Below are 15,378 nucleotides of genomic sequence, written 5' to 3'. Positions count from 1 at the left end.
CCCTGTTATCACTCTTTTCTCCTCGCTCCTTTCTGACGATTTCAAAAGCCAGTCTATCAGTTGCTTGTCTAGCAGCGGCTGGGTAAGGTGCTTTGCTACGTGCCACGCCTTCAGACCTGAAATACTTTTCCACCACCTTTGCTTTGATCTCTCTCAACGGTCCCGACTTCTTCTCTACTTCCGACGGCCCTGCCCATACCACAAAACCATATACATCCTCTTCTGTCATCAGGTTCTTGTAATTGAATTTTCTCCCGGTGCTCTCTATGTAAGACTTGAATTTTTGAAATGCACTTTTGTAACTCTTCTTTGTGTTGTCCGCCCAAGCTTCTTTCACCAAATGTTCCGTCACCAGACTCTTCCAAGTGACATCTTTCCCTACGGCCTTCTCGAAGCTTACTTTGTCTTTTTTCATATTCTTCCTTCGTCTCATATCAGATGTAATCGCAAAGGTGTGGTGGGATAGATGGCTTGAGGAAATGCGGCAGTTTTTTGGTTCCTTGTTTGCCTCTGGATAGTTGGTCTGCGTTATTGTCGCCCGTCCTCACGTATTTTTCTTTCATTTCGCCGCCTAGGTACGTGAAATCTTTTTGCATTAACTTCCACTCATCATTTACGGCTCGGTCTCTTGATTTACTGTTTCTGATGACCGCTTCCGTACTGGTATTATCCGTTAGGACTAAAAACCTCCTTCCTTTTGTCTCTAACAGGTTTTGTATCATTTCTACTCCGATTCGCACCGCGACCGTTTCTAGCCATGTGATCCCCCTTGTTCCATCCGCTTCTCAATTTCAGCTGCGTCCAGTGCTTCCCCACCATTACTCCTATTCCAAAACTTGTCGACGTGTTGCCTATCCATCCTATATTCTTGATGCCCTTCTTTGGTATCAACTTGTGGTTTTCGAACTTGGTAAGCACTTCTTCCCATTCCTTGAGGTCCTCCTTCACCTCTCTCAGCATTCCTCTCACTGCTAACTCGTTTTTCCACCCCGCTAACATGCTGTATAGTCCAACATTATAGCACTTCATCTGAGCTAGCATGTATGTTATGTGGTCGAGCCTCCCTGTTAGTTTTTGGATTGACTTGTGGGTGTGAGTACCGTCATTTTCTATTGCTTCTTGTATCTGCCTCAGTCTCTCCATTCTCTTACTTTCTGGTAGCCTTACTGATTTATCCGTTCCATTCCATATAGATCCTATATACTTCTGTTCTGTGCAGAACTTGGTGTACTTTCCTTCGTTTGTCTTCTCCCCTAACTCGGCGCTTGCAGCTACGACTTCCTTCATCGACACTGGATTCTTTTCACCCGCTCTCCTTATGAACAGGTTGTTGTCCACCCAGCGGAAGACTTCCGTGAAGTTAAATCTCCTCTTCATAATGTCCCACCAAGCGTTGTGGTGAGCAAGATCTCTACTTAAGCAAAAAATTTAAAAATTATGTGAAAATTCGAGTTTTTGGTCAAAGGCACTATTATTATTGAAGTTATTAGTAATCAAGGCTATCAAAGTTGATTTATAATCTTCATTTCATTATCTTTCAAATCATATATTTACATAAGCAATTGATAAGAACATTTAAGAGTGAAGAAAAATTCGAAAAGATCAATAAAAATAGTAAAAGAGTGAAAATCAAATTAGGAGAATTAGTAAGAGGGGATTTGAGGAAGAAGAACATTTAGTTTGGATCTTTAGGAATGGAAAATGTTATGAAAAGAATGAAAGAATAAGAAGAATATTAAGAAAGTTGAAGAAAAATTCGAAAATATGGGTATGAAAGTTTGGAAAATGGTTTTTAGCTTATTATTAGAAGAGATATTGGTTCAGGAAGGTTTTATTGTGAAAGAGAAGGATCACATTAGTCATCAGCAACTTTAATCATGAGGATTGATAAGGGAGGTGTGAAGTTATTCAAGAAAAGGGAAATTTCAAAGAAAGGTACTATGGTATTAATTCCTGTGTAGTGATGTCATTGATGGATTGATTGCGCCAAGAGTTTTTCAGAAGGATTTTAATGCTGTGTGATTGATCGGAGTGCTGTGGAATGATCTTTTGATAGAAGGAAAATCATTATTAGACGTGAAAATAGTCAAAATTCATCAAAAATGGGAGTTTTCAGTTAATTACATATGGTAAAACTTGTCAGAATTGGGTGTGTGATAGTTCATTCGACGTAGAATCATTGGTTTCATAATGTACAATCTTTAAATCATTAGTAGCAGAGGAGTAGTGAAAAAGTTATAAGGCAACAAAGAAACTGGAGTGAATTTCGAATTTGGAGGTTACATGTGACATTTACATGACAAAACTTTATTTTTGCAATCTTTACAACTCAATGCCTTATTCATCACACATCAGAAATAGGTGATATAGGGGTGATAAATGATCAGAATCACGAGGGCTATCAAATGAGCTATAGTAATCCAAAATTGAACAACTTTACAAAAAATTCGTAATTCCAAAAATGGATTTCAGCTATGAATATTAGGAAAAAATCACCTGTATTCATCATAAGAAGATCTGTTTATCATTTATTTACATCAATTGATCAAATTCACGCCTTGAATCATTACAAACAATAATATTTATGACATCATATGATTACATTGGAGGATATTTTGTTGATTTTGACGGTTTTTGAGAGTTTTTGGAGGTTGTTGACCATTGTTGAAGGTTGTTGGAAGGTTATATACTATTGTTAAGGATTTTACGGGCCTTTGTTCCCCTTTTTACTCATCTTATACTTTTGTTAGAGTGTTTTTAATCATTATTAAATTACTTTACCAGTACTAAGTTCACTAAATTGCCCCTTTACATCAAAACACCCTGAGGAGTACAGATGCTTCGGTACTTAGCAGACCATAAACATGTAATGTACGCTCGGCTAAGTGCCGGAAATACCTGGCAGATGCCTGCAGGTGAGCCAGATGGGAAGCTTAAAGGTACATCCACAAGTCTTCCTTTTGGAAACTTGTTCTTCATCATTCAAATCATCTATCACCTCAATTTGGGCCACCAAAGTCTGCAACAATGATGTTTTACGTTTAGTTGAAATATTTGGAATATTTCAGCCTTCACGCGCACAAGAAAAGCAGATGCATCTGACTCTGCTGTTTCAGTGCAGCATATACATATGTTCATAGGCAGATGCATCTGCATCTGTACACCACATATCAAGTACAATATCAGATGAATCTGAATATGTACCTGAAAACCCAGACACATCTGACTATCTCTGCCACACACCAAAGGTACAGTCAACCAGATACATCTGGTTGCTGCACACCGTTTGCACAGCACGTTTGCAAGCAGATGCATCTGCATCTGTGCATTACAATAAGTGCAACATCAGACTCATCTGACTCTATACACAGCGCCTCACGTATTGAACCAGATGAATCTGGATACGGAGACGAGATATGTAGTTCCCTTTGTCTACGGACTCAACCAGATACATCTGATATAGATGCGTCTGGGTGCTAGCACACCACCTCATCTGGGATTCTCAAAACAAGATCTCAATGCATCTTCTCAGCATTCTTTTGTTTCCTCATAAATTGATTCATTTTACAACACAAAGCAAACTAGACTACTGAAATAAAACCCTATCCAGCGGCATAAAGTTCGGGTCCATTAAGTTCTCATCACCAGCATCGTCCCTATTCAGGCGGTGCTCTTCGAAGTCTTCCTCATCAAGACCTTCAGCAAACATTGGATTTCCGTTGATCATAAGCACCCATTTCTCGCGGTTCCGAGCCATCAAACCTTTCCAGCGTAGCACGAGAGCAGCATTTGTCTCTGCTGGATTATCGCAATAGGCCTGAGTCTGTTCAAGTAACAACGGAATCTCGTCATCCCAAACCATCCATTGACGGCAATATGTACAAGATAGCGAGTTGTGCACCGATTTAAGCACCTCCTGGCTCTCGTCCCAAGCTTCTTTTGAGAGCATACCACCCACATGAACTAGCTCAATTGGCCGAGTTCCATTTGGGAAACCAGCTTCATAAGCTGATATGGAATGAAACAATGAACAAGATGGTGGGACACATCACTTAGACCGTGGAAAATGTACATACGTATGATGCTCAAAGCTTCCAGTTCATCCATCTTGGCCTCCATTTCAAGAGAGTGGAGCACCACATTCCGCACCTCTCGGGCAACCCTTCTCAACTCTTCTTCACAGCTACGTACAGTACGATAAGCTTCTATTCCTCTCTGTGTTGCATTGTCTACTGCCCACGCCTCTCCAGGGTGAGTCCAATGACCACTATTCCAGAAAACATCGCTGATGGGCATTGCGTGTACCTCCTCTAAAGTTGGTATAGGCGAAGGAGGAGCACCTGGAAACTCATCTTCAAGATTTTTCACTTTTTCTTTATATGTTGCCCATTTACTTTTGAGAGCAGCCACTCGTGTGTTCATGACAGACTTGAATCGCTGTTGAGCAGAAGCTCCTGTGTCAATAGATCTAACATCAGACTAAACAGGTCAGTTTGTTGAATATAACAAAGCTTACCCTGATCCGCGTTACTCCATCGCTTCTGATGTTCGATTACACCGACCTTCGCTTCATACAGGTTTTCTTTGGCCAATCACATTTTAAAGCAAGCACGAGCAAAAGGTTCTGTGGGATGTGGATATTTCAGCTGCTCATTAGTCTCAAGATGATGAGAATGAGAACAATACTGGTTAAGGTAGTGTAGCTCGAAACTCGGGTCCTCCTAATTCAGTTGTGATATCTTGGATGGCTTCCGCCAGATCTGCCAGTACACCCGGTAATGATCGCAGCTCAGCAAAATCTTCATCTGACAATGTTCTTCGCCGCCGACGTAGTTGTTCTAATCGTTCCCTTTGAACATTTGTAGATGTATGTACAGTCAGGTAGGAGATGCATAGAAATTGATGAAACTAAAAATGATAATACATCACTTACCGACCTTCTCGGAAGCTCTCCTCAAGGTCAATCAGGCGCTTTAAACGAGCCTCGAGGTGTTCTATGTTTGTATTACCCATATTTTCTCGTTGACAGGCCTTCTGACGTGCCCACTGCTGCGAGAAATATTCAGTACGATGGCCAGTAGCCCTCTCAAGCTCTGCAAGAAGCGCCAGTGCTTCTTGCATTGTTGAAACACCTCTCTTGACACGATCTTTCATTGATCGACCTAGCCCAATAAAAACCAGTCAGTACTTCGCCTAAAGAACAGAAGACATCTTCATACTAGACTAGAGACACTTGCCTATGTTCGATTGACCCAAATAAATTCGATGAAGTGCTCGGAAATGTAAAGCATCAAGCCGATGCTGCTTGGTCACATAACGTAGAAGGGCAACTAGAGCGTCTAAAAAAGACCAATTCCGTTCCAAACCCTCGCCATCAGACAAACCCCATCCCTCATTGAGGCGGGGATTGTAGTCTAATTGACAACTCCAGCGATGTACATATGCGTGGAAGACGCTTGTACCAAACTTGAGCTGCCCTCTTTCACGTTCTTGGACAAATAGATCGTTCTGTTGGATGTTATATACTCTATTACCATTGATCTATCAGAAGAAAAGACCTCTTACATTTCGTAATCCTTTCTCAAGCGTACAACCAATATTGTACAGGACTCCGCAAGTTTTAGGAGGTTTGTCAGGCTCTGAAATGTGATCTAGTAATGTTGCGATCATGGAATGAGCGAAGTGTGATCTGTAGGAATATAATATCAAGTATTGGTCAGCAAAGATTCAGCAAAAAACAAATGCGAGAACAGAAACAACAGAAACATTACTTTTCCCCACTTTGCACTATATTGACAAAGGCTAAAAATTGATCGTGCCGACAAGCCATACCCATGAGACCATTATCATCAAATCCTCGGAAGGTGGTGGCACACCTACGGTCTGCAGCGGCAGTATGCTGCACAGTACAGGGATCCTACGGGTTTGAGCAGGCATCATCAGAAAGCTGCTCAACTGAATAAAATAACAAAATAAAGATAAAACAAAGATACTAACCAGCGGGATCTCAACATGTGACCTTGCTCCAGGCCTTGCTCCGGGCTCCCACGCTTTAACTTCTTCTTCGGTAAGAAAAAGGGAAGGGTATTGGACTTGAATTTCTTCATATTCGCGACTAGCCGCTGCGTGTCGTTTATGTTGAAAATTGCCGTCTAGACAGACGATATAATCGGGCTCGCTGGCTCGCTTCGAAGTCTCCCCTGGCCCAAAGCGTTGTGGGCAGATAGTGGCCATCTTCTGTAGCTTGCTTAGCTCTAGTGATAGATGTTGCAACTCATTGTGTGCCTTCAAAATCTGACGATATGCATGAATGGCACACGTCATCGACCTTCTCCAACTTCGAGGCTAGATTGGTCAATCAAAAACAATGTTGAGTAGGTTTTATTACAAAGTATAGTAGGAATTCTAATAAACGTACCTGATTAGTTCCGTTGATCAATATCAAAGGGCAGAACGCATCGAGATATTCATCGTGTGCCAGCGCGAAAGGCTGTACACCGATCGGTCGATTTTTCCATGTCAGATGATATGATCTTATCAGCCGAAATGAAAAAGCCGTCTCAGGCCGCGTTGGAGACCCTCCTAAGTAGCCTTGCGAGATCAAACGGACTTGATCTGGGGTACATTTGCAAAATACGAACTCCTTCTTTTGTCGAGCTGTTGACGAGATGGCTTAGAAAAATTGAAAATAACTTAATCGGACGCACGATTACTCACACTCTCGATCGACTATATCTAGAAAACGTTTCTTCTTTTCACTGGGCACACAATGACACTTCTCTTCTCTAAAGTGATTGTGTTCCCAGGTTATGGGGTTTCCCCATTCAGAAGTAATGTGTGAACATCGTAAGTAGGCGATCAACATGGGTCGTAAGAATTTTGACCATGCTCTTTCTTCGCGTACTCTTCTTGTCTTGTAGGCATCGTGTCTCACAAACTCGAGTATGGTTTGAGGAGGACAAAGTTCCGGCTCTTGTTGGTGAGGTTGTTCATTTGGATTGTTAATTTGATGATCGAATTGATCACCATCTTCAACAGGCGGATTAAGGTCCTCATCTTCATACGGATTATTTTCATCGGCACCCGTATGTGGTTTGTCCTGTTTGATGACCTCAAGATAACCATCACATTTCTTCTTACACCAAGCTTCAGCGACTTTGTCGTTCTTGAGTTTTTGGCGTGTTGCTGGAGTTTGAGGTGTCTGGCCTTTTCTCTTGGATGAGCCTGGGCGAGTCCAGGATTTTTGGCTGGCATTGCCCAAGTTAAAAAGCAATGAGTTTTATTCAGAAAATATGAACTTTTGAGATTGCTGGTTTATTGAAAGGACGGTGTAGAACTCTTTCAGTACACAGCTGAAAGCAGAGCCAAGAAGGGGAGGAATGAAGACACAAATCAACAAACACACACAATCAAAAGAGAAATAAGTCTTGAGATGGTGAATTGAAAGACTTCAATCAAAGAAAGAAATGCCCTTCTTAAACAGGGACTTTGATTATCAATGAATTAAATTTAAGACCTTCAAGTCTTTGGATTAATAAGAACCAGGCTGAAATAGGACAATAACTTCAAAAATAGCACAATCTAGGCGCACTCAGGCACCTTCCAAATGAGCAAATGAGCTTACAACTCAACAAGAAATTAATTAAAAGATGAATAAGGGTCTTATTATTATAAAATTCCAACTCTCATTAGTTGTTTACCTGAATGATAATAATAAAAGATAAAAGCTTATTCTAAAAATCTAGTAATTATTTTTGCTAACTAAAAGGCTCCCAAAGGGAAAGAAAAGAGACCCTTGACTATATCAAAATTGAAACACACACAAAAAAAGAAAGTAAGACAAAAACAACCCTCAAACTCGAAATCCACCTTCAAACAACTTTTTCACACACAATTCATTGAACAACCCCCAAATTAAAATTGATAAACATCTTCAACTCACCCACATGTATCATTCACAAATTTTCAAGCACACATTTATCATCAAAACTGAGCTGTTTACCACAAAAACTGAAAAATCCGCCAATTTACCCTTAAAACCTGAAAAAAGATAAGAAATAGGGACTGTATCAAAAATCTGAATAGACAGAAAAAAAGGTCTGCTTCCGCTCTACAACTTTTCTCAGCCAAGCTAAACTCTAACTCTATTGGTTGTACCCTTAAAATGAAATTCGATTTTATGTGAAAATACTCGAAATTGAATTTACCCAGTTTACCACCTGATATTACCACTGATAATGCTGTATATGGTTTATAATTGATTTTTCATGCTCAGATGCGCCCATATGATGCCTTCCACATGATTTACCCTCTAAAAAACTGATGTAGTACATTTGAAATAAAGTCTCATGATTGAAAATGGAGCCTTTTATGGAATTTTGAAAGCCATTTTCGAGTTTCAAAATCATCCTTTTCATTTGTGATTTTGTATTTGCCAATATTGGTGTTTGATAATCTGATGAATTTATAATTTCACACCGATCCCTACTTGCTTTTTCAGTTTACCACCCCAGTTTACCACCACCCCAGTTTACCACCATCTGTCTGAGTTGCTGGATTTTCGAAATTCAGCCTTATTTAAACCCATACCTCAAAACCATGATTCCTCTACACATAACTTGTTAAAACCATACACATCTGTAACCATGACTTTTTAAACCCATAAAATTCGAAATTTCAAGTTTAAGCCTGTACACCCTATGTAACCCATACAACATTCAACTACACATAACCTCTAAACCCATAAATTCGAAATTTGACTTCATTTTACACTACACCTCATCCATCAAACTACATAACCCATAAAAAGAAAAATAGAGAAATAAAAATATAACACTTCACATAATAAAACTTGACATATATGATCAAACTAAATAAGATAAAAAATAAAAAATGAAAAATGAAAATTGAAATTAAGTAAAGAGAGAAAGAAAATGAAAAAAAAAGAAATGAACTAAATAAAGAACTAATTTAAAAACACATTATTGATGTAATGTTCTAAAAAATGTAGTTTCTCGTATTTTAAAATGAAAGTTAATAAAATAATGGGGTTACCCCAATTCTGATTTCCACAACGGTTTATGCCTATCAAACCGTCATATGCCTAAACCGTCATTAAATGTGCCCCTTCCGTCATTAGCTAATCAATCACCATCCCAATTGAGACAGTTGCTATTTCAAATCAGTTCTAGAAAATCCGATTGACGTATCAGCACCAAGTCCAATACATCATTCATTGTTAGTCCTTGTGCATTGATATGTATGTGAGAAAGTGTCATGTCAATCATGTCAAGATAACAGTTCAATGCCAAAGGCCTTGTACCCGGCCCTGTTATGCCTACTTGTGCATATCAGCTCAGTTCAAGGTGTTTGCGGTAAGCCCTTGTAAGAAAACAAGTCATATAATCTACGTAGAGTATTTATGGCCAAGATCAGCACATGAAGTTATCTTGTGAGGTCCGCAGATAAGGACTAAAGAACAGATACACAGGCTCTATTAAATCATCCTGGTACTATGTTTACGTAGTAAGCTTTGTGGCAACACTTGCCACAAGAATAACTTTTTTACTTTTGGAGCAAAAGAAGAATTTGAACTTGGATGATGTTTGTGGAGACTCTGTCTTTAATATTCATCCCACTGAGTGCTCAAAACACCTTTATATAGACCACTAATGGCCTGATGAGTGGACACGTAGTACTCTTTGATGTACTACGTGGTGACAAGTGCAACAAGTAAAACTTTTTTAGTTTTGGAGAAAACCTGTAAGTTGAACTTGATTCATATTAATGGAGTTTTTGGCTTTTATATTTATCACCGCATGCACCAAAAACAACCTCATACAGACCACTTATGGCCTGATTAGTGGCTCTGTGGAGCCCAATTTGACATTTTGGCGGAAACACATACTGCAAATAAAACTTTGTCAGTTTTGCTTCAAACCCAAAAGTTGAACTTGTAAAATATTTTTGGGTATATTGGCATTTATATTTACTGCACTAGGTATTCAAAAGACCCTCACGTGGACCACTTATGGGCCCATTAGTGAAATTTTGACCTGTTTTTGGCAAGATGCTCTATAAGAAAAACTTTTTTGTTTGAAGAGATAAGCCAAAAAAAAAGTGCCTTTTTAATTTCACTTAAACGTATGAAAAAAAACAAAGATCTCAACTTTTTTTTTTTTGGTCACTTCACCCAAATTGTCACCCTTTTTGATAATAGCACATATGATTGCAGGTATACCACAGACAATAATAACCCAAGTATTCAATGATGTCAAATGATTTAAAATGGCAGAATTTTACACCTATTCAGCATGAATTTTCAGCCATGAATGTTGTCAACAGCTGTTGCTGTTTAGCAAAAAAAGGCTACAGATTAGACCCCCTCTGAGTAGATAATTGAACACTGTTGTGTCCAATTATCTACTCAGAGGTTTCAGTTAAAATAAAACTCTTGAATCAGTATTCCCTTTCAATACTTATCAGGTGGCACTTTCAGTTGGCACTTTCAAGTATCCTTTCAACAACAATTTCAATAAGGCTATTGCTTTATATAGACCTGCGTCCTCCACAAAAGGTCCTTCTTTGTATATCTTTAAGTGCATATCTTTGACAGTGAATAATTTTATATATATATTTGTCTAACTTGACCCACATAAAGCCTTATTATCAGCATATTATTTTTTATCAAACTCTTCATCAAGGTTTTGAATCCATTCATAGGTCACAATTGACCAAGTCTCACCATCTACAGGTACTATGATCAAGGGCTCACATTGAACAAAACATAATAATTGATTTTGTTCAGAATAAGTTGTTCCACTTTCTCAAGTATTTCATCCAAGTAGCTTGGTTGGAATCAGTCTTGCTTTCTTGAGTGTGGACTACTATTCTATTCGACAGCAATTGAAAAGTCTCTACTTGTAATCTACGCATCCAGAGTTGATTTGGAGAAAGAAAATTTTGAAGGTATCAAAGTTCAAGAATAAAACAAAATCACTTACACAAAACATTGAACTTATCAACTTTGATATGTTAAAAAAAATTATTTTGATGGTATAGATGACAAACCTCGCCAAGAGTTCACCACTGGTACCTCCAAACGCGTAAATTTGAAAAACTAGAACCCACAGCAAATTCTAAAGCTGAACTAATAATGAGTTGATGTACAACACCTTCATAGACATAGAAAACCTACAACAAACAAATTATTGTCAAAATTTCTTTTGCAAAAAGATTTGATGTAAAGGATATCAAAGACAGTCAATATCTGAAGACAGTCAATGTCCTTAGGTTATGGAATCTTATCACTTTCAATTATATTCAATTCTTAGCCCTCAAGACACTTTGGTCAATTCAATTCTTACCTTCGTTCATTGATGAAGCCTGAGAAGATTCAATTCATAATGATATGGAATGTGGGATCAAAATCATTACGTAAGGATGAAACCAGTCATCTATTTAACAACTATTCGTCACTGTATCATCATATATAATATTCTCCTTCCAAACATGATCTCTCGATGTTCAATTTGAATAATAACGCCATAACAAACCATTTATAGCATCTTACAAAAAAACATGTTTGATCAACAAAGCGTTGTGATCAAACGCTTTGTTAATCATAACAGGATCTTTGTTGTACATAAATTATTGAATGGGTATGGGTTTATGTATGTAGGCTAGGCCAAGATGTACTTAGGTGACACGTACGTCATTGAAGATGTATCTGCCAGGTACATCTGTTTTCCACAACCAGGTTTCCAGTTTTCGTTTCCACCTTTCTTCCTTGACATATCAGATCCATCTGTGTTATTTCTTCTCCTCGTTATTTCACTTGATCTTCTTCATCTATCTCAAAATCAAAACTCGCTTTTTCTTCGTCATCTCTATCTCAAAATCAAAACTTGTCCTTGCTATCGCCCTGCATGCCTATCAACACTCGAAGCCGTAAATTAACCCCACCAGGAGCCATCAACCTTCGCGGAACCAAGCGGCGTAAGGCGTTGGAGGCTGAAAGAGATGCAAACACTACAAGAAATATAATATTTTCTGGGCAGAAAATTAAATTATTGATACACAAAAATATTGAGAGGCCAGGAGAAGGGCAAAAAATAAATAAAAATATGCATCTTGTTCCCTGCGGTGAGAGCTTCACTCTCCATATTTTTCCATATTTTTACAGTCCGTATTGATAAGTGTACTAACAATAAACCTTCATAATCATCCAATTACAACCTGTAACAAGCACTGAAATTTGGCTCATTAGTGTTTAGAGAAACTTTTGATTTCTGAAAACACCTATAACTTTGTCAAATCTGCCTCAAAACACTCGATTTTAAGTGCATTAGAAAGCTGGACTCTTCCTCTCGAACTTTCATAGGATCAAGAACTATGTAGCTAGTATGACAATCATTCTATGGATCTGTATGTACAAATGCATAAAAAAGATGATATCTTTTTTAGCAGACCAGCATGCTGTGTGGTCCTATTATGAGCCATTTGGAGGACAATTCCAGCTTACCAATGCACCCAAGATCAAGCGTTTTGGACCGGAATTGAAAAAGTTATGAGTATTTTCAGAAATCAAAAGTTTCTTCAAACACTAATGAGCCAAATTTCAGTGCTTGTTACAGGTTGTAATTGGATGATTGTGAAGGTTTATTGTTAGTACACTTATCAATATGGACTGTAAAAATACGGAAAAATATGCAGAGTGAAGTTCTCAACGCAGGGAACAAGATGCATATTTTTATTCATTTTTCGCTCTCGTCCTGGCCTCTCAATATTTTTGTGTATCAATAATTTAATTTTCTGCCCAGAAAATATTATCTTTCTTGTAGTGAAATGATATTCAACGTCGTAGGTCAGAAACTCAAACACAATCAAATGAAAATCGAATCAACAGCGAAACATCCAATCAGTGTGATAATCGATCTCAAGATTCACCTCCTGAAGCACTCGAACTAGATGAAATTGATGTGCACACCTATGGACCTCAGAAGAAATTCTGGCCGTTGCAAAGAATTGAGGAGCAATTGAAGTCGCAAACTGCTGATAACCGCTCGCAACCCAATCCGCTAATCCTGGCCGAAGCAAAAGCACTCCACGAATCATTTCAACACTCTCTACACATGCTAGCGATGATTGGCAAAGTTCACGTGGATACCCTGAAATCCCATCTGTAAGTACAAGTTTTTATTGATTAAATTCAAATTTTTCATTCTCTAGATTTTCATTACATCTCCTTCTTTTCTTTACATCTCAATGACTTCTTTATCATCTTCTTCATAGCGGAATCTCAGGTGCATCTCGGGCGGCGCATGCATAGAATCGATTCCTAGCTTTTTCGAAGCTAGCTTTTAAGAATCCGAGTAAGTCCATTCGCACCCTGATATTGAATGGAAATATGGTCTAAAGTAACTGACCACGAGTTGCATTTTCCCAGTGCCCGCACGGGGTGATCCTAACGCTAGTGAGATTCTGGCCGCGCGAAACAAAGCCAATCGCAATACCTACCACCGATTGAAGGACGACAAGCATGCAGTCTTCACTTCACGCATCTTTCACGCGTTGGGAGGCTATCCGGACTATTCAGCGATCGCTGTAGAAGACCATGAAGACGCCGTGGACTGTGAAGTCCTGATCCCCGAGGTTCCTAAGCTTTCACCTGAAGAAGACGCCCTGTATGGTCCTCTATACGACAAGCTAGTCGATCCGGCAAAGGTTGCAAAAGATCGTAAAAGATTTGAGGTTCCTTCATCTGAGAAGAAAGAAAAGCTCTCTCTTCGGACGTTCAAGAAGAGGCTTCAACAGGTATGTACTTCTTTCTTTTAAATCATCTACTGTTACATCAATTCATTTTCTCATTCTACTGTTCTGTTAGCTCCACCACGATGCTATCCTTGCCGACTTTGACTATTATGCAATAGGGTGTAGCAAGACCTTGGGCACTGGTTGGTGTCACGAATTCACTTCTTTACCCGAGATCAGCACCTGGATGGACGAGAAGATCAAGTTTCAGACGATCTTTCCAATCTACTCCCAAGCCAAACCCGAGATCAATGAAATTGATGCGACTGCCGCGGCGAGTAACAACACCAATAAAAACAAAGTCACTCGTCCTCCCAATAAGTGTGACCGCGAAAGTACTGAGCTCACGAGTTTGTTGCTTGCACAGATAAGTCAGTTGATCATGATCTGATTGATTCAACTTTGTAATATCAACTGACACAGCTTGTTTCTCCCTACAAGAGGCTTTCCCCGAGGTCCTGATGTGCCTGCTGTGTTCGAAAAAAATAAGGTTGGCATTGTTTTTCTCCGCCATGAAGATTCAGCGATGTCCACCCACGAGTTCATGCTAGGCTTTGATGGCATGAAAACGCGCTGGTCGACGAAAATGGCTTCAGGACATAAAAGATCAGAAGTTCCTTAATGGTAATGAGGGGGAACACCTGTTGCTGCGCCTTGGACCGTATTCAAAGCTGAGAATGAAAATGCTGTTGGAGGAACTGGTGGTGATGGTGGTGGCGTCGTTGGCCCAGGTAATGATGGTAATGGAGGTGATGGACGCGTTGGTGATGGTGGTAATGGTGGTGATGCTGTTGGAGGTGTTGGATCAGGCGGTGATGGGATTGGAGTTGGATCAGGTGGTAATGGTGAAGGAGTTGGATCAGGTGGTAATGGTGAAGGAGGTGTTGGATTAGGTGATAGTTGTGAAGGAGGTGGATCTGGTGGTAATGGTGAAGGAGGTGTTGGATTAGGTAATAGTTGTGTTCAGTTATAAATCTCCTGTAGTTCATTCTTTCTCTTCTTTCTTGAATATCTTATTGCAATATATGGAGCGTTGCGAGGGCTTTCAGAATGCATCTCAGATGAAATGAATCAATTGTCAAGTCAATCAGTGACGTATGAGTAGATGGATCAGATGCATCCAGATAGGCAAGTCAGATGCATCTGACTTGCCTAATCAGACGCATCTGATGATTACCCCGTAAAACTCACTTCATTTGTTTTTCTTTGCATTGATTGTATGACATGTATCAGTTCTCAATTCTTTATACAAATTTACTTACTAAGATAACAATTGATAATGTGAGACCTTCCCTTCGAAACAAACTAACCATACTAAAACTCAACAAACCATAGATAGATGAGCGAACATCATCTGTCACATGATTCTTCACTTGTTCAACACACTTCGTGATTGAACACAGTTTTTAATTCTTTCCCTCTGAATCTTAACACAAAGGAGCAGTCCAATTTGACCTCTCATACAAATTGAACTTCAGGTTATTTCATCTCCGATTTTCTGTCAAGCAAGCTCAATTTTCAAAATGCAATCAAATGATATGCTAAACCGTTTGCTTGATGACGATG

At 39.2% G+C, this 15,378-nt stretch overlaps 1 protein-coding gene across 1 annotated transcript; it reads right to left on the bottom strand.

Moving 5' to 3' along the window:
* Nucleotides 1–3,586: 3,586 nt before the first annotated feature.
* On the bottom strand, nt 3,587–5,154 carry MELLADRAFT_95940 (uncharacterized protein; the record flags this gene model as incomplete). Its single annotated transcript, XM_007407127.1, has 7 exons — nt 3,587–4,008; nt 4,053–4,308; nt 4,369–4,454; nt 4,517–4,582; nt 4,687–4,721; nt 4,811–4,849; nt 4,934–5,154. 7 exons carry the CDS (start codon nt 5,152–5,154, stop codon nt 3,587–3,589), a joined length of 1,125 nt encoding a protein of 374 aa, XP_007407189.1.
* Between the last annotated feature and the right edge of the window lie 10,224 nt (nt 5,155–15,378).

The sequence above is a fragment of the Melampsora larici-populina genome (genome assembly GCF_000204055.1).
Source record: "Melampsora larici-populina 98AG31 unplaced genomic scaffold MELLAscaffold_8, whole genome shotgun sequence".
NCBI classification, from domain to species: Eukaryota; Fungi; Basidiomycota; class Pucciniomycetes; order Pucciniales; family Melampsoraceae; genus Melampsora; species Melampsora laricis-populina.
This window is presented reverse-complemented; position numbering and strand designations above follow the sequence as displayed.